Source organism: Neovison vison, chromosome 2 (genome assembly GCF_020171115.1).
Source record: "Neovison vison isolate M4711 chromosome 2, ASM_NN_V1, whole genome shotgun sequence".
Taxonomy (NCBI): Eukaryota; Metazoa; Chordata; class Mammalia; order Carnivora; family Mustelidae; genus Neogale; species Neogale vison.
This window is the reverse complement of record NC_058092.1, coordinates 40626691-40653949: the sequence shown is the minus strand read 5'-3', so window position 1 is coordinate 40653949 and position 27259 is coordinate 40626691. Positions and strand designations below refer to the sequence as shown.

Below are 27259 nucleotides of genomic sequence, written 5' to 3'. Positions count from 1 at the left end.
CAGTGAAAATGCGTTTTAGGTAATACTAATTGGAATATAACTGATAGAAATAAGAGAATTTACTGAGAATTATCACTTTGCCTCAAGTGCGTAAGGCTCTTGCCTCCCTCTTACTCTACCCTTCTGTCTGGAAAATCTTTTGTAGGATTGACTTCTCACTCTTCAGGTCTCAGCTTCAGTGTCATCCTAGAAAGATCTTCTCTGCCACCATTTCCCCAATCTAACTAGGTCTTCACTACTTTGTTAGTTTCCATTGTTAAGCTCAGTTTATTTCCGTTATAGGACAGATCATAAGTTGTGATTATGTGTTTGCTTACTTGCCTTTCCCATTGGACTACATGCTTCATGGAAGTAAAAGTAAGACTGTCTAACTCCCCAGCATAACCCAAACACCTAGTTCAATAACTACAACAAAATTTTGCTGCCTCTAAGAAACTTGTCCACTCAAACTCACTATCTTTGGGAGGAGGCACTTTATGCTAGATCTACCACTTAGTAAATTTGATCTTGTGAAGTTACTCAGTCTCTCCATTCCTCAGTTTCCGTGTCTCTGCAAAGATGACATATTTCAGGGGTTTATTATGAAAAATTAACTTTATTAGGGCATTTAGAGTTCTTAACACAATGGTTAATAATAAGCAGTGAATACAGATTTTTAATATTTTAAGATGTATTAAGGTCTGGATTGCATGGAAAAAAATTTTTTTTTTTTTTTTTTTGGACAAAGAGATAGAGTATAGTAGGCAGAGTAGGAGACAGAGGGAGAGGGAGAAGCAGGCTTTCTGCTAAGCAGGGAGCCCAATGCAGGGCTCAATCCTAGAACCCTGAGATCATGACCTGAGCCAAAGGCAGCTGCTTAATGGACTGAGCCACCCAGGTGCCCCATGAAAATTGCTTATCATTGTGTCTAATGCTCTCTTTTTTGTTGTAAGCTGCAGGAGGAATGTAGTAGGTATGTTTTACTTGTCTGTACTACTGCAGTATTCTGTAGCAAGTTAAGGTCTAGTTCAACATCCATTGGATACTTAATTCCATATCCTAAATATCTACAGAGTAATAAAAATTTTTCTCTTCATGTCTGAGTATTGCTATAAACCAAAAACAAACAACCCCACCTTTATTCCTCCTATTTACCAGAAGCTCCAACTACTCAGAGCTGCTCTGCATTCTTAGACACACACCCTTGCAACTTCTTGTACCTTTCCTTGTTCATGCTCTCGTCTGTTCTGTTTTTACATTCCATGTCCATATCTAGAAAGTTTTTAAGGTCTATGCTCAAAGATGCCACCTCTGTAAAGCTTTGTTTAATCTTCCATAGAGAGAAAACATCTTTCCTCTTAGCTCTTTGTTTATGACTTTTTGGATACCTAATAATGTAATATTTTACATTTGACTCATTGTATAAAGCTCTTCCTATATAAAAGAAATACAGACTTCTATGTTCAACAAATATTCATGGCACTCTTACCATTGGCTAAGTACCATACTAATCGCTTATACCACAAGGATAATTTGCATGTGGACATCTAAGGAAATAAACCCATATGTATTAAAGATAATTTAGTGCTGTAATAGAAGTCTATTGAAGATTGTACAGACTGAGATTAGCTTTGCCTATATGATTTTAAAAGGCCTTCTCTGAAAAAAAAAAAAAAAAAGGCCTTCTCTGGAGGTAATATTTAAAAATGGGTAAGAATATTCCCAGCAGACAAGAGGAAGAGCACAGAAGCATGAAAGTAACTGTTTTAAGGAAATACCATTTTTCTGATATATCTAGAAAAAAAGATTCCTTTTATTTTCCAGATCTGTTGGGGTCTACCCAGTATAGTATTTGACATATAATGAATTTTTAATGTTTGAATAATGAATAAGTACAAGTGGTATGTCTGTCACAAGCCAGCATAAACTGCTGTCTATCTTTTGCTTCCCTTTTATTTTTAACTCTTTATTTTCAGTCAGTATCTTACCAAGTTGATATAGTGGCTAGTACATAAAGTTTCAAGTCTGGTCTACAAGTTTAGTAACTTTAGTGAAATCTGCCTCTCTCATTGTTACGGTAGAATTTCTGCTACTGATTTAACAGGCTCAGCTTGGGTCACATATTCATCTTTATGCAAATAACTTGGTCAGTGAGAGGATAATTACTTCTTAATTTGGAGAAGTAAGTGGGGGCCAAGTCATTCTAGGTGCAGTGGGATGCTTTCAGAGGTTTCAGAAAGAAAAATTACATGATCTAGTTGTGTTTTTTAAAATACTGGTTTTGGTGCTATGTGTAGAATGGATTGCAGAAGGAAAAGTGAAAGCACCTAGACTTTTGAGGTAGTTATGGTACTTGTCCAGGTGAGAGACAGTGATAGTCTTGTTTTGGTTATGAATTAAAAGGAGGGAACAGTGAGATTAAGGGGAAAATGAAAGATGATTCCTAAATTTTTGACTTGAGTAACTGAATGGTAGTGCTATTTATTAAAATAGGGAGAACTGATTATGAGAACAGTTTAATTTTATATTACATTTTTCATTGTTAAATATCTGCATAGAGAAGCAAGTATATCAGTTGGGCAAGTCCTTGGGTGTCATTTTTCTCTGTAAAGTGGAAATAATGCTATCTAATAGGGGTACTGAGGCATATGTTTATGAATGAATGATGTTGAAATTAAAAACTACAGTGTTTTTAAAAAAGGAACTGTCTTCCTTTCCCTCAGTAATTTTGTTGCCACATTTAGCAGTTACAAAACAAGGTACTGTGTGTTAATGATCATGTTTGGTAGATAAAGGATCTGGCATAGGAGAATATATTTTTTAAAAAGTGACTAGTTTTACTTTATCAGATTGTCCATTTCTTGCCTTCTTCTTTGTGTTTTTGTCCTAAAAATGATGTTTTATGAAATGTGTAAGATAAAGGAAAAAGGGATTCCCTATAGTACCCTGGTCAAATACTAATGAACTTGCCTTCAGATATATGCTTGATGTTGCCTGACCCATGAGTTAAATAACAAATGACAATTGTGATTTCTGTTGTGTACAGTTGCCTGGTTACTCAGTCCCTATACACTAGCCTATGAGGCTAATGCTTTTTGTACTTATGAGAAACTGGGGATATTCCTGATGCAACTTTTTAGATTTTGTATTGTGGGGTATCTTAAGGGTGGCACAGGTGGGATTAAACCTGTCTGGAGCAGGGTAAGGGCCTGACATCAAGTGTTAATTTTGAATGTGTAGTGGTTATATCAAATAGTCTTAAAATTATCCCCAAAACACAATTATTTTCCTTTCATAGCCTACATATCTGGCCTAGATATGCTTCACAATTCCTACTTTTCAATATTTAATCATATGAAATAAAATGAAGAAATTATTTTGTACACTAAGGTTGACATTGAAAAGTATAAGAATGTCCTATCATAGTGTTAGTTACTATTTTTTAATTACTCAGGAAGTACATAAATAACATTTTCATTGTAAATGGCTAATGAACTCAGAAGTCTTAAAAAATAAAAATGGACACCCCTCTTTGTGAGTCACATGGATTTCTCTAAGATAGCTACCCAGAAAGGGAATGACTGGGCTGAAGGATACATTCATTTCATTTTGATAGATATTGCCAAATTGACCCCTTCAAAAAAGATTTACCTTCTACTTCATGAGCATGCGTATTACACCAGCAACAGATTATGTCAATATTTTTAGTTGTTTCCTTTGAAAGGTGTGAATGGTATTTTTTTTACTTTGCATTTTCTTAATTACTAGTGAAATTAAGCATTTTTCTATGTGTATTGGTTTATCTTGATGATATTACAGTTTCCAAACCAAGTTACTTTGGTATTTATTGAATTACAAAGTGATTAGTTAATGTGCACGTAGTAATGGTTGAACTATAACAATGCTGAAACACTTGATTCATGTTGTTAGTTTTACTATACACAAAGTATATATTATGGTGTATAATTTATTGCCTTTTCATGTATATCACAGTGGGCATAAATATAGGGACCACTTATGATGATGATGATGTGACCTTGGTTAAGTTACATATTCTCTCAGTGCCTTAGATGTCTCATGTACAGATAAATGGATAAGAAAATACGATTTAGACACATAGTCGAATACTATTAGGCCTTAAAAAAGGAAATCTTGCCATTTGCAACAACATGAATGAAGTTAGAAGACATTATGCTAAGTGAAATAGACACAAAAGGTCAGTTACTATGTGATATCACTTGGGAGTAATCTAAAATAATCAGATTCATAGAAGCAGAAAGTAGGATGGTGGTTGCCAGATGTTGGGGGGGGAAATGGAAAATTATTAGTGAGAGGATACAGAGTTTCAGTTATATGAGATGAGTAAGTCATAAAGATATATTGCAAAGCATAGTGGCTATAGTTACTAGTACTGTATTGTATACTTAATACTTTGCTAAAAGGGTAGATGTTAAGTGTTATTATCACCAAATAATAGTAATAATAATGATGAGAATAAAATAAAGAGGTTAGAAGGAAAGTTTTGGAGGTGAGGGATAGGTTTATGGCTTAGACTGTATAGATGGTTTCACAGGTATATACTTAGCTCCAGTTCATCAAGTTGTTTACATTAAATATGTACAGCTTTTTTTATTTTAGTCATATCTCAATGAGTTTTTAAAAGATATGTATTTATTTTTTAGGGGGAGTGAGAAGAGCAAAGGGGGAGGGACAGGGAGAAAGAATCTGAAGCAGACTCCACATTGAACACAGACACTGCCGTGGGGCTCAATCCCGCAACCGCAAGGTCGTGGACTGAGGTGAAACTAAGAGTTGGACTCTTAACTGACTGAGCCACCCACAGGTGCCCCTAAAATGGTTTTTAAAAAAAGAAAATTTATGAAAATTGTTAATATCTGTAAAAGTGCTTAGACTAGTGCTTGGCCATAGTAAGTGGTATTTGAATGTCTACTAAATTAATCAAATTAATAAATTCATTGCATATTGAGTAAATTCAGTTCTTTAACCCACTAGGATCTCAGCATTTTTAATAAAACTTCATGATACAAAAATGTACTACAGCTCAAGTGGTAATGTCTAAAACTTACATCTTGAATATGTGCTGTATAAGTGGTTGCCAGGACAATTATTAAATGGAAAAGAATATCTAAAATTTTCTCTATTTTATGAAATGAGTTGGGTGCAAAAGTATTAGTTTTATATTTCAAATATTCCATATGACTTATCTTCAGAAACTAAGACTTTTATTTGAAGCAATGAATAGTGTGATATGGTAGGGAAAAACCCACAGATATTTGAAGTTGGAAAGAGTAGGGTTCAAATCCACCTCTAGCACATAATAAAACCCTTTCTGTATCCACAGGATTGATGTGAAAATGAACTCTAGTAACATATGGGAAGTGTGTAGACCAGTGCCCTGGCATTCAGTAAATGGTAGCTGCAGTTGTTTATAATTGTCTCTTCTCTTTGCACTCCTAATAACTTTGCTGATATCTTTATCATAATAATTATCACATTGAACCATGAATATTTGTTTCTGTAACCATCACAGGGCTGTGACTTCTTTGAAGGCAAGAATATTGTGTCTTTTTTTTTTTAACCTTTGTATCTATCTGTCCTGCAAACTGGCCAACTGCAAATCTGGCTATCAGTTTTGATCTGAGAGTGCTTTAAATTTGAGCTGGTTGCTCAACATTTAAAAGTCAGGAGGCGGCCTCACATTAAACACACACACACACACACACACACACACACCCCAAAACAGGATTCCTGGTTTCTGGCTTCTCTTCAATGAATGAGAAAATTCTGGCAACATTGAACCCCAGATTTTCCATAGCAGCAATCAGCTGTTCTGGAGTTGGAGCCACCTCATTGGATGAAATATGCTCTCCAGTTTGCCATAGTCCCCAGCACCCCAGTACTGTTTCCTTAAAACTAAAGCTAAATGTCATTTGCCCATCACATTTCACTCATTTATATACCTATCTGGTTGCTCTGGACACTTGGATTTGAGAAAGCTGCTGTAGTGACTATCAGACTAGAACTTTGGAAGTGCCCAAGAAATCTTTGTTGAATGATTGAATCAAAGAACCATAAACATACAAGTATAGAAAGTTTGCCAGATTTACTTTTAAATGCAGGTGACAAGGGTTTAGCTGTGCTTTAGCAACAGCTATTCCCATCCTCTTTTTCAATTTAGAAGGTGTGGTGGTGTTGGGGTGTCAGAGAATGATGCTCTGAAATAGTTGGCTTTCATTGGATGTGATTGCCAGGCTGCCACAATTTTCAAGAATAGATATCCTCAAATTTATTAAGTACTGGCATAATGCAGCGAAACGTGACACAAAGTAAAATATGATCAAATGCACTTGCCATTTATTTTAGAATGCATGACAATATCTATTCACTTGAGCAGAAACATACAAACAACACCCAACTGTGTTTGAAGACAGGGTATCTTTGATCAGAATCTCTGAAATATCCCTTTGAGTTTAGCTATTAGTATAATAAACTTTATTAATTTATACCTCACAATAATTTGGGATTTATAATTATTTAGTCTAGTTGAACTAATGCATGACCCAATCTGTGAAGGAAGAGTTAGCCAAGTAAATGAACTGTATGGTAACATTTCTTTGGCAAGGGATATTTGGCAAGGGCGGGGCCAGTAATAACCTAATGAAAAAGAACAGACTTGTCTAGTTTAGTTTTGGGGGAAGTATCATGGTACAATGAAAAAGAGAAAGTGCCTCAGAGTCCCATACATTTCCTTTTGAATCCTGTTTCTACTACTTTTATGAAGAGTTTGAATCTTCATTGGCTTTTTCTGTTACCAAAGGGAAAAGAAAAAAAAAAAAAAGCTGCGCTGGACTTGATAGTGAAAATTAGAGTATATACCTGTATCAGAACACCTGACAGTACCTTTGCATTTCACATTTGAGTTCCTGGAACACTCTTCCTGGGATACATACCTTCTCATTCAGGATTCAACTCTTCTAAAGTAGAGAACAACTGTAGGAGTCTAAAATCACCCTTCATGGAACTTGACTATTCTGAAGCTATCTTGTTTATATGTTTACCTATTTCTTTTTTGTCTCTTTCCTTACTGCCCACCCCACCTGCCATATACCTACTATAGAACAAATTTAAACTCCACGAAGGCAGAGACTTTGGCTCTTAGTCACTACTGTAAAATAGTACCTTCCTCATTGTAGACACTCAGTAGATTTTTTTTTATTAAAAGATTTTATTTATTTATCTGACAGAGATCACAAGTAGGCAGAGAGGCAGGCAGAGAAAGAGAGAGGAGGAAGCAGGCTCCCTGCTGAGCAGAGAGCCCGATGTGGGACTTGATCCCAGGACCCTGAGATCATGACCTGAGCCGAAGGCAGAGGCTTAACCCACTGAGCCACCCAGGCGCCCCCTCAGTAGATATTTTTTGACTGGCTGGACAACTATGAATTCTCATGAATTATTAGCACTCAATGAATGTATTTGTTAAACTTAGAACAGGTTTATCTATTGTTCATAAAATCCAGTGAGAAATTCTCCTAGTACTTTGTTAGCAGTATATTATGTGCTTTCTTTAAAAGTATTTTTTAATGCCGCCCTAATTTTTAGCATTAATAAAAAGATGATGCTTTTTTAAAGGAGGAGGAATGTTTTATATTTCATTCTTAATTCTCTTCTCTGGTCCCATCTGCATTTTTTTCATTCATTCTTCAGTCATTTTATTTACCTTTAAAAAACCCCTATAACAAGTATATTATAGCTATTCTCACATATTTTCTTACCAACCAGATGCACTTCCTCGAGGGAGTATAGAGGTCTGCATTTTGTTCACCTGGCACTTTATTTGCTGCATTGTAATCACTGAAGTGGTATATGCTCAGTAAGAACTTATGGAATCAATAAGGAACTGAGTATGAGAGTGGTAGTGGTTATAGCACGCATTTTATCTGTCTCTTTCCAGCTGTAGTCTTATGATGCTTTAGGAACCTTGGCCCAAAAAGAAGGAATTAATTTTGAACCATCACTCTCTTAAATGAAAAACTGCCAGACCAGATGTACAGTTAACATCATTTATTGTAGTAACATCTAAATCATTGTAATTATTGCCAGGTACCCATTTTTTGAGGGAGGGAAGAAAGGAAGGAATTGATGAATATTAGACCTACATAATGTGGCAGCTATGTAAGTCAGGCTTATATTTTTACCTAAAGAATTTTTTACTATCTTGGATATTTAATGATTATAATACAGCCTTATTGCTTTTTTCAAGTAAGGCATCATTTATGTGTATTCTGTCAGTGTTTCTTCAGTTACAGAATACTAAATAGTTCCTATTGGTACTTTCTAGGCTACTTTAGCATCATTAAAAACAATAAAAATATATGTGTGAAAAATTAATTTAGCACAATATTTCTAACCTTATGTCTCAAGAACTATTAAGAAATAAGAATGAGATCAAGTATGTAAGTACATAGTTTTATCAGTAGTATGTTTTTATGTTGTTCTGTGTTCTCTAAGTAATCTTAATACATGTTGAGTAGGATAGGTACTATTCATGTGTGGCAATTTAAATATAAATTTATTATAATTAAATAAAGTTTAAAATTACATTCCTTAACCAGCTACATTAGCTAGCTGTGTATAAATGCTCAGTAGTCATGTGGGACTAGTGGCCACCTTATTGGACAGCACAGGTATAGAACACTTCTATCATCACAGAAAATTCTGTTAGCACTGGTAGGCCATCATACACACAACTCCTTCCCCTTTTTTTTGCCACATTGTACATTAGATTTTTCTTTTTTTTTATAATTTGAAAATGAAGTTTAATATTTTCTAGAAATCCTACCTTACTAATTTCTTGAAATATTTTCCCTAAAATTGTTTTATCAACTATATTTAAATCAGCATGTTTTTTCCTTTGTTTTTCCATTTATTAAGATAGTCAACACCTGACATTTTCACCATTATTTAAAACTCTTGAGTTCTGTGATGAATATAGTTGAAGTAATTCCTCTAGGTATTATTAACTTATAAGACAACATAACATATGACAGTGTCTCCTTGCGCCTCATATACAATGAAAAAAATACTTATTAAATGGTGATTTTTCCCCCTTTATCTTATTAAGTAAATTATATGGTCCTTTTATATGGAAGCCTCCATAGTTAGAGATGTAAAACAGCAATTTCTTGGTTCTATAGCATGACATAGTTCAGAGCTGAGATTAGAGAAACCCCGTAGAGTTGTTAATACTTGAGGGCATCCCCAACTAGAAAAGTATGTGAATTTAGGCATGGGAGGAAGGAAGGATCTGCTTTAAATTTAGTGTAGGGTCACTGAATCTTAATGATAGATTAAACAAGGGAGGTAGAATAATGAATAGGGGTATGCAGTGTGTAGCACTAATACCAGAAGTCCATGGTTTGTGGCGGTTTTTTAATGTCCTTTCCCATATGGTTTTGAATAGAGTAGGTTATGGCAGGGATGAGCTAAGGAATAGCTTTGTTAATGAATAAATAGGAGTAATTTTTTTTTTAACAGGAGACTTCAGACAATTTATTTAGAATGTCTGCTTATTTAATGAATCATGATTAAAAAAACATTTTCTGATCTTAATACATTAAGATCAGAATACAGTGACTAGGGTATTCCTGTTATTTTCTTTATAAAATAGCTATATTTACATTTCAGAGCCAGCCCTAATGGCGAAATCCTTGGGTTGGGATTGTAACTGCCTTAATTAAAACCCAGTTGTGTGGAGCTTCTGAGCATTGGCAGCATCAGTCTTTAGTTAGAGTTTGGGGTGTAGTATTAGACCTTAATTCATAGTGTCAATTCACTTTGATAAGCTTTAATTAAATTGTCTTTTGGAACAAGTTTCCTACTCTACCTCATTCACCTAAAACTAACAAGGTATATGATTTATGTGCTCATCCTCTTATTATAATTTTGCTCTTAGTTAAGGCAGCTACTTTTCTGCCCTCCCACCCACATATCTCTTGGAGAAAGTAATACTAAAAACTGATCTTGGAAAGTAGCAAGTTAGAATCAGAAAACTTAACTGGACGTACTTCTAAATATCACTCGGGGCTGCTCTTTGGAGATTACTTAATATTTCCAAAAGGAGAGGTTAAATAGGTTGTCTCTGGTGCCTTGGTTAAGCAGAGTGAAGGGAAATGTAACTCTCCTGACTCCAGGGCCCCAAATGCAAACACTGGCCTAGTGTTCCCAAACTTTCTCCTTGATGTGGATGACTTGAATGGTTTATTTTCACTTGATGAGCCACACCCCCAGGCCACTTTAGTATTCATGGCAGACCCCAACACTAAGTCCCTTTGTTGTCTTTGTTTTTTGCATTTTTTTGTTAACAAGAAAAGATAAAATTATAAGAGACCTGATTATAAACTGAGCTTCCATTGCTGATGGTTCCCACCACTTTTTTCAGCATCTCAGAGAAAGGCTAAGTCCTGGATGGGCAACAGAAAGCAGCAAAGCAAACATAAACATCATGTCTAAGCATCAATGTGGTGCTACCAGAATGGGTAAAGGATACACAGTCTTTATCAAAATATAAAGATGGGTCTTTGCCCAAAACAGTCGGATTGGCAGCATTTTAAAAAAATTTGAAGTTTCCTCTAGAAGCAATGGTCTTTTCTTTAAAAACAATTTTTTTTAAGAGGAAAGAAAAAATGAATTAAGAACTTTAAAAATCTGCATTATCATCCTGACCTAGACTAACTGAATGACATTTGGGCAAGTAGTTTAATTTCTGTGTGCATGTGTGTGTGGGTGTAAAATTTAAAAGAAAATGCAATTCTATGAAAAAACAAATTGGTAGGGTAGATTAGTGTCATTGCCCCACAATTTTACGTTAGAACCTGTAGAGATTGTAAGTAAAACAAATTCTTGACCAGAGTTTCATTTGTCCAAATCAAAAGCATAAAAAAGGAGTTGGCAAGAGTGCCCAAATATTTAGAGAGTGAAAACTAGAATAATAAGGTAGGGGGTAATTTACTATATATTGGCAAAGTGGAAGAAATAGGCCTATAGTGTAAATGTCTGCATATTCTTTTATTCTAGGCAGAACTCTTACATTAGCATGGGGTAGAAACTCAGGCTTTGGGCAAAAGTTTGTAGGAGAATGAGCCTTTGCTACCTCTCACTTTATAATTTATTTACTGTTTTAGCTGTTCTTCTTTTGCCTTTATTTTCCTTGAAAATTTTTTATCTTGCTATTTCTTTTCCAGCTGTGTGTGACACCAGGAACTGCCCTCTTACTGTGAAGGCCACATTCAATTGTTGAAACAATAACAAGTTGCTATTTGGTCTGGCAGTTGTCATTCCTCTGTAGTGCTTAAAAGTACAAAATCTATAGCCTATAACTTGCTCTTCATTGCCTCTTGTAGCATAACAGGTGTGAAAAGGCTATCTGGGTCTCATGACAGAGCTTTTTATTTGTAGTTGGTTACCACTTAATGCCCACTATTTAGCGTAAGCATAAATGGTCTCATAGAAAATTCTTACACATTGCATTTATAAAAGTGTCAGATGGGAAAGAATCTTAAAGATAATTTATTACAACCCTTTATTTTACAGAAGAGGAAATTCAGGCTAAGAAGATTATGTCATAGTCGTGAAAGAATCTAGACTTTAGAATCTTCAAGAACTAAATTAAATCCTAGTCTCACCATTTATAAACTGGAGTCTCCTTAGGTCAATTATTTATTGTCTCTGAGCCTCAATTTTTCTCATTTGTTAAATGAAGATAATAATGTATGTAAAAGGTTGTTGTGAAGATGATATGTTAATATAAAACCTAGTTCCTGGTTTGTAGAAGATACTCAGTGAATGTTCGGGTGCTTCTTTTTCCTTCCCCCTTTCCTTTGTTCAGGGTTACTTATAATTAGTAGCACAGCTGAAATGAAAATGAGGTTGTTCTGACTCAAAGGGCATGTCTTTACCTTGAATGAAAGTAAAACAAACAAAAATAAAAGAAAAAGTAAAAAAAAATTCTTATTTCAGAAGTAGTAGAAACTTAGAAAAGATAAAAAAAGTCAAAGTTCCGTGATACAGAGGGAACAAATTTGATCTTTATTGTGTATCTTTTTTCTGTGATACACATAGTATACATACAAATGTATAATATATGTAATATAATATACACATGTGTTTTGTGTATATATGTAACTTATTAATAAAAGAAATTTACATAATTTTGTAACCCAGTTTTTCTTTAATATGTAACAACTTTTAATGTTAGTATATATTCTTCTATATCAAGGTCAGCAAACTTTTTCTGTAAAGGACTAAATAATAAATATTTTAGGCTTTGTAGGCCATATAGACTCTGTTTTATCTACTTAACCCTGCCATTATAGTAGTTCAGAAGCAGCCACAGACCATATATAAACAAGTGGAAGTGGTCGTGTTCCAATACAACTTCATTTACAAACACTGATTTTGGCCTCTGGGCTCTACTTTGCTGACCCTGGTTCTTCACCATCATTGTAATGGATGCATGGTATTCCATTTATTTATTTAAACTATTATTGGATATTAAGAATTGTGCCAATTTTGTGTATGTCTGATGATATACAAGGAGCAGTGAATGTCCTTATAGTTAAATATTGGGTTTTACACATATGATTATGTCCTTAAGATTAACGTATACACTGCTTCTGACATCATAACAAATTTTTTACTAAAATTCTGACTTAAAAATCAAAACATTTCTTATGTACAAGTATTTCTTGATATACATAAACAGTCTTTAAAGTAATACATAAAATTGAACTTTATAAAATGGTTACATTAAAGTAAAATTCCTAAAAATCTTCTTATCATTTTTCAGTTATTTCTAGGATTGACTTTTGACTTAATTGGTGTTTTCCATTGTAGAAAGAATTATAAATTGATTTACTTTATTTTAAAAGGAGAAAATTTTAAGAGCATTTTCTGAGTGACTGGTATATTTATTGCAGGCATTAAAAAACATTTGTATCTATTAGAACATTAAATAGTTCAAAAAACTTTGCTCTCTTACTGTCTAGGACAAGGTCTTGACTGACTGATATGAGGTTAACCTCCTGCTATTTTTCCTTTGGGTCTTGTTTCAGCTAGCTTAAGAGTGACAAAAAACAACAACAAAAAAACTGGTTACCTTTTCAATTGCTTCAAACATGGTTCTCTGACATTTAGGAACATTTCTTTAATTTAGCTGATGTGAGGAGGTGTTTTCCAAGTTTACTTATTTATTTATTTATTATTTATTTATTGTGACTAATATATCATTTATTATGGATTTGCAGTTTTACTGTATTGTCCAAATATATGTTATACCCAGAAAGCAATCACATTTAAGGTAAGGCAGAAAAACAGAATAACAACACAGATTTTTCATTGATGAAGATTATTATTTCTCAATTATTTCAGTGCTATAAAGTCTATAGTAAAGAGATAGTGGAGTGTCTCATTAATTTCTTAAACTAACAAAATTGCTTTATCATTCAAATAAAATAGCATGTCTAGAATTTCTGTAACAAATCATTATTAATCATATTTATTCTCAGAAAGGATGTCTGCATTAGGCATAAATTTAGAATGAGTATACTAGAGAGGCATGGTTACCTGGGAAAGCCTATGATTCACACATCCTAAAACAGTGCTTCTTAAACTTTGGCTTAGTAAGAATTATTTAGAGGGCTCATTAAAACACAGATTGCTAGGCCCCAGACTTTCCAACACACTAGGCCTGGGACAGGTCCCCCAAATTTTCATTTCTAGTTTTCAGGTGATATTAATATTTTTCTCCAGGTACCACACTTTGAGAACCACAGTTGTAGAAAAATAATTGTTCTATTTATTGTTGTTGTTTATGGTTTCACCTTCTGCAATTTCATAGTTTCTCAAAACCCCTTTTTCCCAGAGAGCTCTTAAAATTTAGTATCTTTACTATTTGTGGAATATTCTCAGCTTTGCTCATCTACAAGCATTTTCTTAGCATTGTAGGAATTCTCTTTTAAAATCCAGGCTTAACCTTTAGCTAAAGATACAAATCTATTTTAATTTAATGATCACTTCAGTCATATTTTATATGATCTAACTTTGCAATTTTTTTTTATAGTTTTCACCCACACCAACATTTTAGGATAGGCAATTATGAATATAACAATGTTTCTAATGAAAGTGTTAAATCTTATCCTTGGTAGTTTTTCGGGATGGTTAAAATCCGTTTTCAAGTATATGCATTCAAATGCATTTCCATATTTGATTAGCTTTATTGTCATCATTCCCAGTAATCTCTTAAAATGTTAATTGTCAAACTTCTTTGCTGACAAGTGAGAGGTAAAGTTTTTTAAGTATGGTATACAAAACAAAACTTAGTTATAGTTGTTGGAATGAAGAATTCAGTTAGAGCCAAAAGATGTTTTAAAGTGCAGAATACAGTCATTTCAAAGCCTGATTGAAAGCAGCTTCAATTTTATAGTTTTCTTCAAACAACATCTTCATTGTTTTCTGGAAAGATGGTATTTGAGAAAAAGAAATGTCTTGAGTTACTGTTTTTATGAGGAGAGAATTGCTGAGTCTTTTAAATGGTTAATGAGAAGAAGTAATAGTTAAACACTTGGAGCATTGATTTCTGATTTGAATTCTCCAACACAGGCCAGCCCTGAGGGAAGGGGAAAAAAAGCTTGCTAATTAACATTTGATTACTGATGCCACCTTCTCATTCCCCTTGCACCATCCGGTTTCAAGTGTTTTTGTTCAGGAAGGATTTTTAGGAGGCTTTTAACTTGCATCTTAGTAAAACAAATCCATCTGCAACTGCAGTGATGAGTATATAATATGTTCAAAAAAAAGAAGAAAAAGAAAAATCCTTAGATACGAAGTATGTGTTCAAAACCCAGTCTGGATCAGGAATGATTGGTTTCTTAACTATAAGCCTTTCAGAGCACCAAAGATTGCTAGGAAACTGGAAGGAAGCCTAGTCTGTATGCCTTATTTTGATTTAAACACCCACACACAAATACTTATTTGTTTAGTGCAGTTACTATTTAGCAAACTCCTAACCAGAGCATCATTTGATAGGGTGAAGAACTTGGAGTTCAGAGTTTGATATAATTAAAATTTGGATAAGTTCAGGTTCTAATAGAACCAAAGGCTTTTTCTTCTGAGATTGATAGGAGAATGAGATAGTTGTCTGTTTCTGGGTGCTCTTTGGTAAGAGTTGTAATTTGTCATAGTATTCTTAATTCAGAAAAATTAGGAACTAGAATGCTCATAAATTTATAGCTATTCTAATCCCATGGCAATTAAGCATTTTCTTTTTTTGCTGTATTAAAATGTTTGTTATGTGATGAATCCTGAGCCACATTTCAAAATTTTAAAGATGTTGACATAAATTAATGGGACTTTACAATTTTAACACTTAGCTAGTAGTATTCTGGCAAAACCGTAACCTCACTGATAACATTTGGTTGATGGAATAGTTATTTGGGAACCCAACATGACTGGCTTTTATTTTTAAATGAGATTTCATAAGTGGAAACTGTTATTTAGCCTTTTAATAAATGTAGACTTTTAATATAATAAATAGTAGAAGCTAAGAATTTCCTCATCTAAGAAAAAAATTCACATAAATACTTATTAAAAATCTATATTTCTTACCTGAAATTATTTGCAGTTTTCCTTTTTGATGTATTAACTCTTTACTATTTTTCTTCCATTTTCATTTTAAACTTTTCCACATTACTTGCTTGTCTTACATGTAGTTACCTCTTCTTTTCCTGTTCCTAAGATTAATTTCCAATATTGTCATAAAACTTTAAAATTTTGAAAATCAGAAGTGATCTTGTTTTATTCTCTTCTAATATTGAGTAAACTAAGTCTCAGAGAGATTTCACCACTTGCCCACAATAACTGCTAGGCAAAATTAGGATTATCAATCTAGTTCTTTCCTCTCATTATGCCATAATACCTCAAACTTTGTGCCTTTTCTACTATCAGAATCTGCTTCCTACTCTCAGAATCTGCTTTCTCTTAGGATAATACCAAAATGACATTTAAGATTCCCTGAAATTCAGTATTTTGATCAACGTTTAGCACACAAGGAATGATTTTATTAAGGTGGGCAAGTTTCTATTAAGTTTTTTATATTTCAGTTTGAATAGCTACAAACAACTCATTTGATGCTAATCTGAGCCTTAAAACTTAGCCTTTAGCAGAGTAACTTCCTAAGAATTTTTTTCTAAGAAATTCTGATAACTAAAAAATAAAATAATTTGAAAATTCATGGAACTCAAAAGAAAACTGTAGGAGATGAAGATCTTACATAATTTTATATTGCGCATGTCATAATAAAATGATCTTTTCCACAGTGCTATATTTATCACTGAAAATTGCACATGAGGGAATATGAAGTTTGAAGTAAAGAGCATTGCTTAGTTTTATACATTAATTATAGTATAATAAATAGATGTTTATTATGAAAAGCAAATAAATCAGTACTATATTAATTCTATACTATTTCAGGTTAATTTAATTTTTTTTTCTTGGTCACAAACAATTGTCTTATCTGAAGCAATGGGAAGAGATGAAACTATCCTTTTAGAAAATCTTGGAAACAAACAAACTGAAAAGTGTGTTGTCAGTCTAGAATACTTGATCCATATACAGTATACTTTGCAACATAACTTTATGTTCAGCTGGTAATCAAAGCATTTATTAAATTTCTTGAGAACTAATTGAAACATTTGCATAGTTTAGCAGACTGAAATCTCATAGATTTAGAGCTTAATGTATAACCAGAATTGAAAAGATTATGAAGGTTCAGCATGTTATTGAGCCAATGCTGATCAAAGAAAATGTGTAAGACAAAAAGGCCCTTAGGAAATGTTACCCTGTGAAGTGCCACTTGTCCTTAACTGAAATTTAACACAAATCTCTAAAGATGGGACTCCATCAGAAGTACAGTACAGTACTTACAGTACAGTAGCACAATAATGGCAGCTGGGTATGCCTGCTACAGCATCCCAGCTTATACGTGTGTGTGTATGTGTTCTTTCTGCCTCTCTCAAGTGCTGTCAGATCTCTCAAATCAGTCTCTCAGTTTATTTCTCTTCCTCCCCATCCCCTGTCTCCCTTCCCTTTAGTCCTGCCTTTCTCCCCCCAGCCTCTCACTCTCCTCTCTGTTTCTCCATCCTTCTTCCCTCTCTGAGAGAACTTGTGTTCTTCATTTGATTCCTGGTGACCTTAAACTCATCTGCATCATTTTATACACAGCTGTATTTTGTTATTCAGGTTTCCTAGAATACTGATTTTTTAGAAGAATCATTTTTACTTTTGTGTACATTTAGGATTTTTTTCCTTCTCTACAAGATTGTGACATAAATTTTTAATTAAGTAAAACCGTCAATGAAGATAATGGAATTTGAATATCTCCATTAGTAAAACCATCTCTCATTTTGTGCTTTTTCTATCATTATCATTTACCTTTCTTTCATATAATCGTAAAATCTGCCAATGGTTACAACATTGATAAACTAGGGAATTATTTTTTAAAGACTAGTTTGTTTTCACTTAAATTGTTGTTGAGTGATTGTGGTTTAACACATGATTCTTTTCATTTAATCTCAGAAACTCTGCCAATTTTGTTTTTCCATTGGAACAATCAAACATTAGCCTAATATGCTTTCCCTAAAATGCTTTACGTTGTACTGTCTCAGCCAAGTTCTGTCCGCATTAACCAGTTTATTCTATGACAAGTTGCTTAACAGATGTCATTCTGGGAAGAACAATGAAGCCAAATACTTGTGCAATGGCTAACATTACTCTAACTTTGATCACTTTTGTTCAGCACATCAGTCTGGCGTTGTGCTTTATACCAACATAACACTATAGCCAGAACATGCTTTTCAGGCTTAGAATAGCAAAGGAATGTTATTCAATTCAGTGTGGTTACAGATGAGTTAATGGAAGAAGAAAAATACTGTTTATTTCATAATACCATATTGTTGTGTTTTGGAATTAAGGTGGAATTTAAAGAATCCCACTCCAGAGTTATTTGTTTATATACTCAACCCATAGTATTTGTGTATACTCTTCAGTGCTGGGGTAGGCTTCCCACCTTTCCAACAGAGGTAAATATTTGCCTTGTCTTTTTCTATCCCCCTTCCCCAAATAGCTGAGGAAGCTTATCTAGACAACAGAATTCAAAAATAACTTTTAAGAAAGGAATTTTTTTTAATGTTGAGGCCTAAAGTCTCCTCATAATCCCTTTTCCGTCCTTTCCCTTTCTTTCATTAATATAATGTTTTGGGTTTATGGAACACCCTTCTTAAGAGCACTAATGTTTAAGCATGATAAAATAGTCTTGGCTAGTGGAAGTGGTCAGAAGTTTGCCTAGTTCCATTTGGTTGAATTGTCGGGTTGATAATAACTAGTGAAAATTTCCAAACTTAATGCAACTGACCATAAACAAAATACTGCATGGTAGACTGGCCATTGCTAAGAACCTTTGAAGAAAAGCTGTTTGTTTGAATTGAGTGGGGATCAAGCCATGCCCCCAAGCTCCTCAGTTCTCACTTACTTAGTCTTTTTTCACAGGTGTACATTAGAGATAAAAATAGATTGAGTTCCATGTTTTGTTTTTCTTTTCCTCAGTGAATATATATCTCTGTTTCACTGGAATGATAACTTAGATGTGTGTATGTATAATAAACAGTAATGTGATACAAGATGCTGTAATGGGACAACATGATACTTTAGGCTTCTGCATTTTTGTAAAACATGAATGAATACTGCTTGTTTTCCATATTGAAGCAGCATCACAGAACAGGTTATGTGCAACATTTCAATACTAACTTTACTTGTTGCAGTCAGGTGTCCCTTTACCTAACTTGAAGAGTTAGTTAAGATAGATGATCTCTCTATTCTTAGGTCTTGTTTATTTTTTTAAATTAAATACATTCAGAATGAAATAGAATTTCTGTATTCTATTTGTAAGGAAAGCTGAAGACAGATATGACACCTCTTAATTACTGGGTAACATAGAGTTTAACCTTCCAACACTTTATTTGGAGAAATTACTTATCTCCTGTCCTTTTTAAAATGAAAGGTATAATGTTGCATGTTGAGGAAAGTAGTTTTTCATCTTTAACCATATTTAAAATGTATCATTACCCTATTTTCAGGAAGAGCCTAAATAGTATATTAATGGATGACTCTCAGTTAATAAATATTCTGTTGAAATAGTTTTTAATTTGGGGTGATACCAAAGAATCTGTGCTGCTTTATTAAGTTTTTGTATTTTTGAAACTTACCAAACAATAACAATAACTTCAGGTTTTTCCTCCTGCCCTCTCCAAAAAATAAAACACAACAAACAACAAAAACTACATAGCAACTTGAAGTGTATCTTTTGTTTATTGCACTTGGTGAGTCACTTAAAGATGTGATACATTATTAACATTTAAAATTATAGTCCATCATAGATGAACTGTGTACCTAAAGTTTCCTGACTAAAAAGAAACTTGAAGTCATCCAGGAATATAAAAACAATCGGCAGAGGGAGATGTTTATTGAATCTTTATTTCACCTAGTTTTCATTGAGAATCTGCTTTTAAATTTGATTTAAATTTTTTTACAGAATTTTTGACTTTTGTTTTCCTAGTTTCAAATTTTTGTTTCAAATCCAGAAGAGAAAAGGAAGTACATGAATATCACATAAGTGTCAATGATCATAAGTCACGGGAAAACCTTATTTTAATTGTGCTATCTCTTTCTTTGTATAGGTTAAGAGAAATGTGTATGACCTTACGAGTATTCCTGTTCGCCATCAATTATGGGAGGGCTGGCCAACTTCTGCCACAGATGACTCGGTAAGTGACAGTTGAGTTATCAGTTTTTTTATTCTGTTCTCTCTTTTGCCACTTTCAGTCTAATTGGTTGTGATAATAAGCAGAATAAAATGCTTTGAATGTTCCATTGAAAGAACTTTATATATCAAATAATGGCAAAATAAGGAGTTGTGATCATTTGAGTTCACTTGCAGGACCAATATCATAAACCAAGTATATCAACATTCTCTTGGTAATATTATAGTGTCAATATCAGGAATCTGATGCTACTTGATTTAATTTTTTCCTTAATGAAAAGAATATATTTAGACGTTCCTAATGAAATAGCCTAAGCACAAATTTTTCTTCCTAAATTACAGATTTCTCAAAATCAACCTTACCAGTATATTTAATTTTAATTTTAAAACTACATTTCCCATAGTAGGTTGGTACTTTTTTAAAAAGCTAATTTTTATAGTAATATTAATGGCCCTTTTTTCTTAAACTACCCATAATTTTCACTGCCATAATAAGCTAGAGGAAAACATTTAGTCTGCCATTTTTACCTGTTACTATATCTATTTATGATGATTATCCTATTGTAAATTTTGAAACACTTCCTATCTCAGCTTAAACTTACCATTTTCAAGACTGTAATACTACGTGATGTTGTATCTAAGTCACAGCTTACACAAGAGGGAATCTCCATTAAGAGACTTGATTCTTTTTGCCTCATTATTCATATTTGCACCTTGTCCCAGAACCTGTGAAGTGATGCCTGCCCACACCTCCCTAGAGCAAATGTTGCCACATTGGCAGAATGTTGCCTTGAGCTGCATGATTTGATACAACAAAGATGTTTGGGGCCAGACTGCTTTTAACTGGTGCCATAGCAGATCCACTAGCTCCAGTACTTAGGTTTTGGCAAAAATGGCTTATAACTGTAGTCTTCTAAGAAGATCCCAGCCAAAGAAATGTCATGAAACCTTTCTTTCATTAGGATTATAAAAACTCATAAAGCTGGTGCTTTTAATCTATATTGTTGCAGGCGATGGTGTTTTTTTACTTATTTAAATCACTCAAGTGGAGGCATCTGCTACAAAACAAGATCGTCCTCACAGCTTAGGGCATGAATTGGGTACAGCTGAGAAATGTCAGCTGTGTAAACAGCCTGAAATGTGTTACCAACAAAAATATAATTAATTTCTTTCCAAGACAGTGTGCCATAACTTAATACTTAGAATGGTTTAACTTTCAGAGAAAGCACCTGAACATTTTCTTCCCAGTGCCAGAGTAGAGGATTGATTATAAAGGTCATTAAAAGTGAGGTTAGTTTACACTTTCCCTGCTCAATTGCAGATATTTGTGTGGCTTTGAATATATAGTAACTTTAGATACCAGTGGCTTCCATGAATTTATGGAAACATCATAGATCAAGAAGTTAATGGATTTGAGATGATGCAAGTATTCTAAAATTAGATTGTGGCAAGGTTGCACAACTCTGTAAATTTACTAAAAATCATTGAGTTGAACACTTGAAAATGAGTAAATTTTATGGCATGTAAATTATACCTCAAAAGCTATTTTTTAAAAAGTTAATGGAGAGAACTAGATTAAAATACTTTTTCATTTACATTTTTATGTTGTATGAGAAATTTTTTGCAATAACACAGGAGATGTTTTCTTTAGCGTACTTCTCATTAACCTTTGACTTAGCAAACAGGGCAAAGAAATAGACTTCTTATAATTAGATTCTTGTATAATCTTGAGTATCTTACCAACATGATAGACTACACTCTTTTGACATTTTCAATGCTACTCAGTGAAGTCAACAGTCATTTAAAACATTGTTGTCCCATCTCCCTTCAGAGTTAAAATATTTTCTTTGCTTGTAGCTGTACTTTAATGGGGTATGGGATACTGTATGAATTGTCAATAACTCTTTCAGTTCCTTTTGCACTCTTTCACCAGGGAAATAGGTATCTAAAGCTGCACCAGTAGGGGAATGTTTTCATGCTGTGACAGTTCAGCTGTGAGAACAAGGAGTTGCAAGTAGGCGAAATCTCATTTTACACTTTAACAAGGACGCTCTTGGTTTCCAGAGAGTAGAAATAATTTTAACACTCTGAATTATGTCTAGACTTCTTACTTATTATAATGCAGACAATTTGAATATAAGTAGTTTTTAAAATTCTATTTTTAATAGTGCTTACACAAAGGAAGAAAAATCCTGCCTTTTTTCAATTAAAATTTTTTTAGAGTTTAATATATTTTAATAGAAAACTTACAGGAACAGCACAGAAGAGAGACCATATTAAAACATATACTTGCATGTAGGACACCTCAGAAAAGTATAGTGAATGAATGGAATCCACTGTATGATAAAAATGCTACAAACACCATTTAGTTGCCATCATAAGAAAATTCACTCATTTTTAAAAAAAATCCAAATGCTGGCATTGTGCAAAAAAACTTAGTGGTTTTATTTATAAATGTTATAAAGTTGAACTGCTGAAACTTGTTCACTGAAATATTTGACTTGCATTAATGGTTTACATCCCTCTATTTATATTAAAAATTCACACACACAAACAATGAATCTTAGAACACTGAAAAAATAAAAAATAAATTCACACACAAATGAAAATGGAAAAATTGCCAGTACCTGATTTTTGTCTTCTGTTTTCCCACTTTCAGTCATATACCGAGGTATCTTTTGACCCCATGGAAAAACATATCTAACATTCAGAACTACCAATAACAGGAAGAAGAGATTTTTTTTTTTTTTTTTTAAAGAATGAAATGCTTTCCATCATAGTGGGTTCTTAAGCACATCTCCTCGTGTGCGTCATGCTAGCTAGATGTCTTTTGGCATAATTGTTACCCATTTGGCATGGATAGTACATATGTCGGTGTCTTCAAAAAGGCCCACCAGATAGGCCTCACTTGCCTCCTGCAAAACACCAATAGCTGCACTCTAGAAGCACAAATCTGTTTTGAAGTCCTGAGTAATTTCTCGCACCAGCTCCTGGAAGGGAAGTTTATGAATCAGAAGTTCACTGAAAACACCTAATTTCACAGAGTGCCATAATACCAGGCCTGTACTGATTAGGTTTGCTCTCCCTTCTAGGAGAGGGTGCGTTCTTGCTAGTGGGTTTTGTATCCATTGTTTCCTCAGTGCTTTACCACCAGTGGATTTGCAGTCCACTTTGTAGGAGCCATGGAATAGAGACCTCCTTACTTATACCCCTTCTCCTTCAGCTAGAGCTGGGTGAGCTAGAGGTGGTGCAGCAATGGCTGCAAACACAATTTAATCCTTCAGGTTTAATCCTTTTTTATTGTGTACTGTTTTTTCTTTTGAGTTTACTAATGGGCTTCTGTGGGTCCATCATTGGCTAAAGGAATGTTAACTCCTTTCTAAAATTAGAAATTAGGAATTTTATTTTTTAAAGATTTAGAAATTAGGAATTTTATTTTTTTTAAAGATTTATTTATTTGAGGTGGGGGAAGGATGGAGGGAGAGGGAGAGAGAATCTTTAAGCAGACTCCCCACTGAGCATGGAGCCTGACACAGGGCTCCATCCCAGGACCTTGAGATCATGACCTGAGCTGAAATCAAGGGCTAGACACTCAACAAACTGAGCCACCGGCTGCCTATTGAGAAATTCTTTACGCATGTGTTAGGAATCAGAAAGTTGCATATTAAATATTTTCGCATTGAAATTGAGATCATTTATAGGCAGAATCATCCCACAATGGTTCTTCTATAAAATAAAAACAAAACAAAACCCACACACATATCCCTCTTTCTTTTTCGTAGTTTTAAATAAAAAGAATTTGTGAATGTGAGTATTTTATCTACTTTAATCCTTGTGATGAAAACCATTTTCTTCTGTAACCTCTCTGATGCACTGGGTTTGACAGGTGTCAAATTATGGACATTACCTTGCCACTGGATCCCTGCCCTCCACTTTACGGGAGCTGCTCTCTGAATAGACTCTCACAGTTATCACATACTTATTACACTATAATTACCTACTAAGTAAACTCATAAACTTCCACTATAGTCATTCCATCCATTGTTGCAAGGTTAACATTTCTGAAGTCCAGAATGAATCACATTCAACCTTACTTATTTATCTTCAATGGGAGCCCAATACTTGCTGATTTATGTACAGATTTTTATGCTGGCACTCAGAACCCTTCATTCTTTGATCTGAAATTTCTCTTCCAGGTTTATTTTCCCATGTAGGCCCAGAATAAATGCTCAGTAAATAGTTCTCAATGACTGAATATGATAACATATATTTCTCAGCTTTAGCTAACTACTCATTTTTCTATTCTTGAAATATATGTGATATTCTGTCCTACTCTGTGTCAGTTAATCATACTATTCCTTCTGTCTGGAATACCTGGAGCAATAATTTCTTTCCTCCAAGACTTTTCTTTAAGAAACTTTACCTATATGCCTCTTCCCAAGCCACATTCTCCAACCCTCTTAGAAATAAGTTTATATTTTTCTTCTATTTTTTTTAAGTCTTTCTTCTATTTTTTAAAAAAGATTTATTCATTTATTTGAGAGCGCATGCATCCATGTGAGAGAGGGACAGAGGGAGAGAACCTTCAAGCAAACTCCTTGCCAAGCATGGAGGCTGACAAGGGCTCAACCCCACAACACGTGAATGACCTGAGCAGAAACCAAAAGGGGGATGCTTAACTGAGCCACCCAGTTGCCCTTCTGTTCTTCTATTTAAATTATTTGAATTTTTCCTTCTTTGGTTCTTTCCTTCCTTTATTCCTCTCACCTGGTTCTATTACTTACCATCTGAATAACCACAAGCAATTAACATCTCTTGGTGTCAGTCTCTATAACTGTAGAAGAGAGATAATTACTCCTAGAGGTATTGTGAAGACGGAAAGAGTCAGTAGTTAGAAATATAGTTACTCCTTTAAGTTTATTTTGAAGATTAAAGTAGTCAATACAAGATAATGTCTAACATAGTTAACCTTTGGCTGTTACTGTTTGTTTGTTTGTTTGTTTGTTTTTTATCTATCTGTTCATTCACTTGACATTTGTAGAACAACTCTTATAGGCCAGTAAACATGCTGGCCCTGAAAGTTGCAAGAATAAGGTCCTGTTGTTCAGGTCCCTTCCTCAGGGCCTGCAAAATATAGTGTGAGACAGATGTATAAGCAATGACAACTGAAGTTTATGTAAATGCAGAGGGATCATTGAAGAGGAAGCAACCAGTTGCTGACAGATGGGGGTAGTGAAAAAAGGACTTCCCAGAGAAGGGGATATTTGATTGTATTTTAATTTATATTCTTGTATTTCTCTTTTATAAATTCTAAAAATTGAGAGTAAGAACAGTTGTCTTGATCTTTGTATGCTTTATAAGGATCAAACATAGAGTACATTCAGTCATTTGAATTGTTCAGAGCTCCACTAAGTTGACATCTGTGATAATAAACAACTAAACAATGAATTTGTATGAGTATAGTAACTTGAAAAACTGAGAATCGGGTTTATTTTCTTTCTAATAAAAATTAAATTATCAAAACTCAATGTTTCGGGGTGCCCGAGTGGCTCAGTGGGCTAAGCCTCTGCCTTCGGCTCACGTCATGGTCTCAGCGTCCTAGAGCCCCGCATCAGGCTTTCTGCTCAGCAGGGAACCTGCTTCCCCCTCTCCCTCTGCCTGCCTCTCTGCCTACTTGTGATCTCTCTCTCTGTCAAATAAAATAAATAAAAAATCTTTTTTTTTTTTTTTAAACCTCAATGTTTCTTTAGTGGCAAGTAGAAAAACATAATTGGGGGGACAGGGCGACACCAAGTTGTTTCATACCAACATGTGCATGTCTGTGTGTCAGAGCAGGGTAATCCAAGTTCATTGAATCACAATATTGCTCTTATTTGGGTAGTTTACTTAAGGTATGAATTTTGGTTTCATAATATACAAAATGAGGATGCTCTTGATACCCTTGAAAGTCTATTGTGAAGGTTAAATGGATTAACGTAACAGGTTGAAACATGAAATTGCCACTTTTAAAGAATGAAATAGTTGAATATTAACAATTCCAGTTGGTTTTACCTAATAGGTAAAGCACATAATATGCAGGGTTTGGCAATTACAACTGTCAGCCCAAATCTATTGAACATCTATTTTTGTAAATAATGTTATACTGGAACACAGTCACACTCATTTGTATATGTATTGTATACAGCTTCTTTTACACTATAACTGATGGTAGGGGTGTGTGGTTACAACAAAACCACCTGCCCACAAAGTCTAAAATATCTACTGTTTGGACCTTTACAGAATAAGTTTGCCAACCCCTTGTGTAATGTCTGGCATTTAGTAGGCATTCAACAAACATTAGCTCCTTTTCCCTTGGGTAAGCACCTTCTTTATATCACATACACATGCAGAATCAGAAGCATTCTTTGGGTAGCTTCAGAGCCATTTTTTGCTATTTAAATTACTCTGTTGGCCTGGCTTAGGTCAGACAAATTTAGGCAGTCTTTGAATGTCTTCACTGGCTCTTCTTTATTTGGCAAGATTATAGATAATGTTGCTTCTGATGATGGTGAAACTCCATAGCTTCAGAGCATTCATTGCCCTTGTCAACATATAGAGTCTTTTACAAATAACACAGGCAAAGACTAAACAGCCAGAAAGAACAGCTTTAAAAGCAGAAGAAAGTTTGATTTTAAAAGCAATGAAAAGTTGTGAAATGGACTATACCCTGAACAGAGAGTGAGAAATTTGGGAGGATGGATGAAACATTCAAGGGACATATTTACCCAGTAAATATGAGGGCAAACACATGGAAGCAAGACATTCCCCAACAGGAAATTTACAAGAACTATGATCTGATGCTGTGAATCTTGATTTCAGTTTATTAAAATCCCAAACATGTAGACTACTGATTCTTCCCATGAAAAAGTAACTGCTATGAAAATGTTCTTCTTTCTATAAACAACTAGAAGACTGGTTAAAATATATGGTATATAACTATTTTCAGATATTGGACAATACGTAGTGCAGAACTCTGAAGAAGGAAACACATGAGCCCCATGGTGGTCTTACATTCTGCCTGTAGTTAATTTCTGGATCCCAAAGTAGGGAGAAGAAATGAAAGCAGAACTTGCTATTTTACTGAGTTTGAAGAGACAGAGTGTTTAGGGAAGTCAAGGCAGCTAGACTTTTTGCAAGATAGAGCTGGAGGAGGCTATCCAGGAGGCTGGATAATGAAAGACTGCCAGGAAAAAGAACAATTAACTGAGAGCTATAAGGCAAACAATTCTGAACTCTCGTGGAACTGAGAAAAATCTGAGTTCCCACCAGCCATAGTAGAGACATCTCATTGACTACCTGGGGCATTCAGGAGATACCCTCCAGAAGAGTCACACCTTAATGGAATGAATAAAC

The 27259-nt window shown here is 34.2% G+C and overlaps 1 protein-coding gene across 1 annotated transcript in view; it reads left to right on the top strand.

The window, feature by feature from the left end:
- The window catches only part of FAF1 (Fas associated factor 1), a 475350-nt gene that overhangs the window by 247474 nt on the left and 200617 nt on the right, over window positions 1-27259 (top strand). Inside the window, exon 8 of the mRNA XM_044238202.1 lies at window positions 19785-19871. Coding sequence (XP_044094137.1) covers window positions 19785-19871 — 87 coding nt within the window. The remainder of the gene's footprint in view (window positions 1-19784; window positions 19872-27259) is intronic.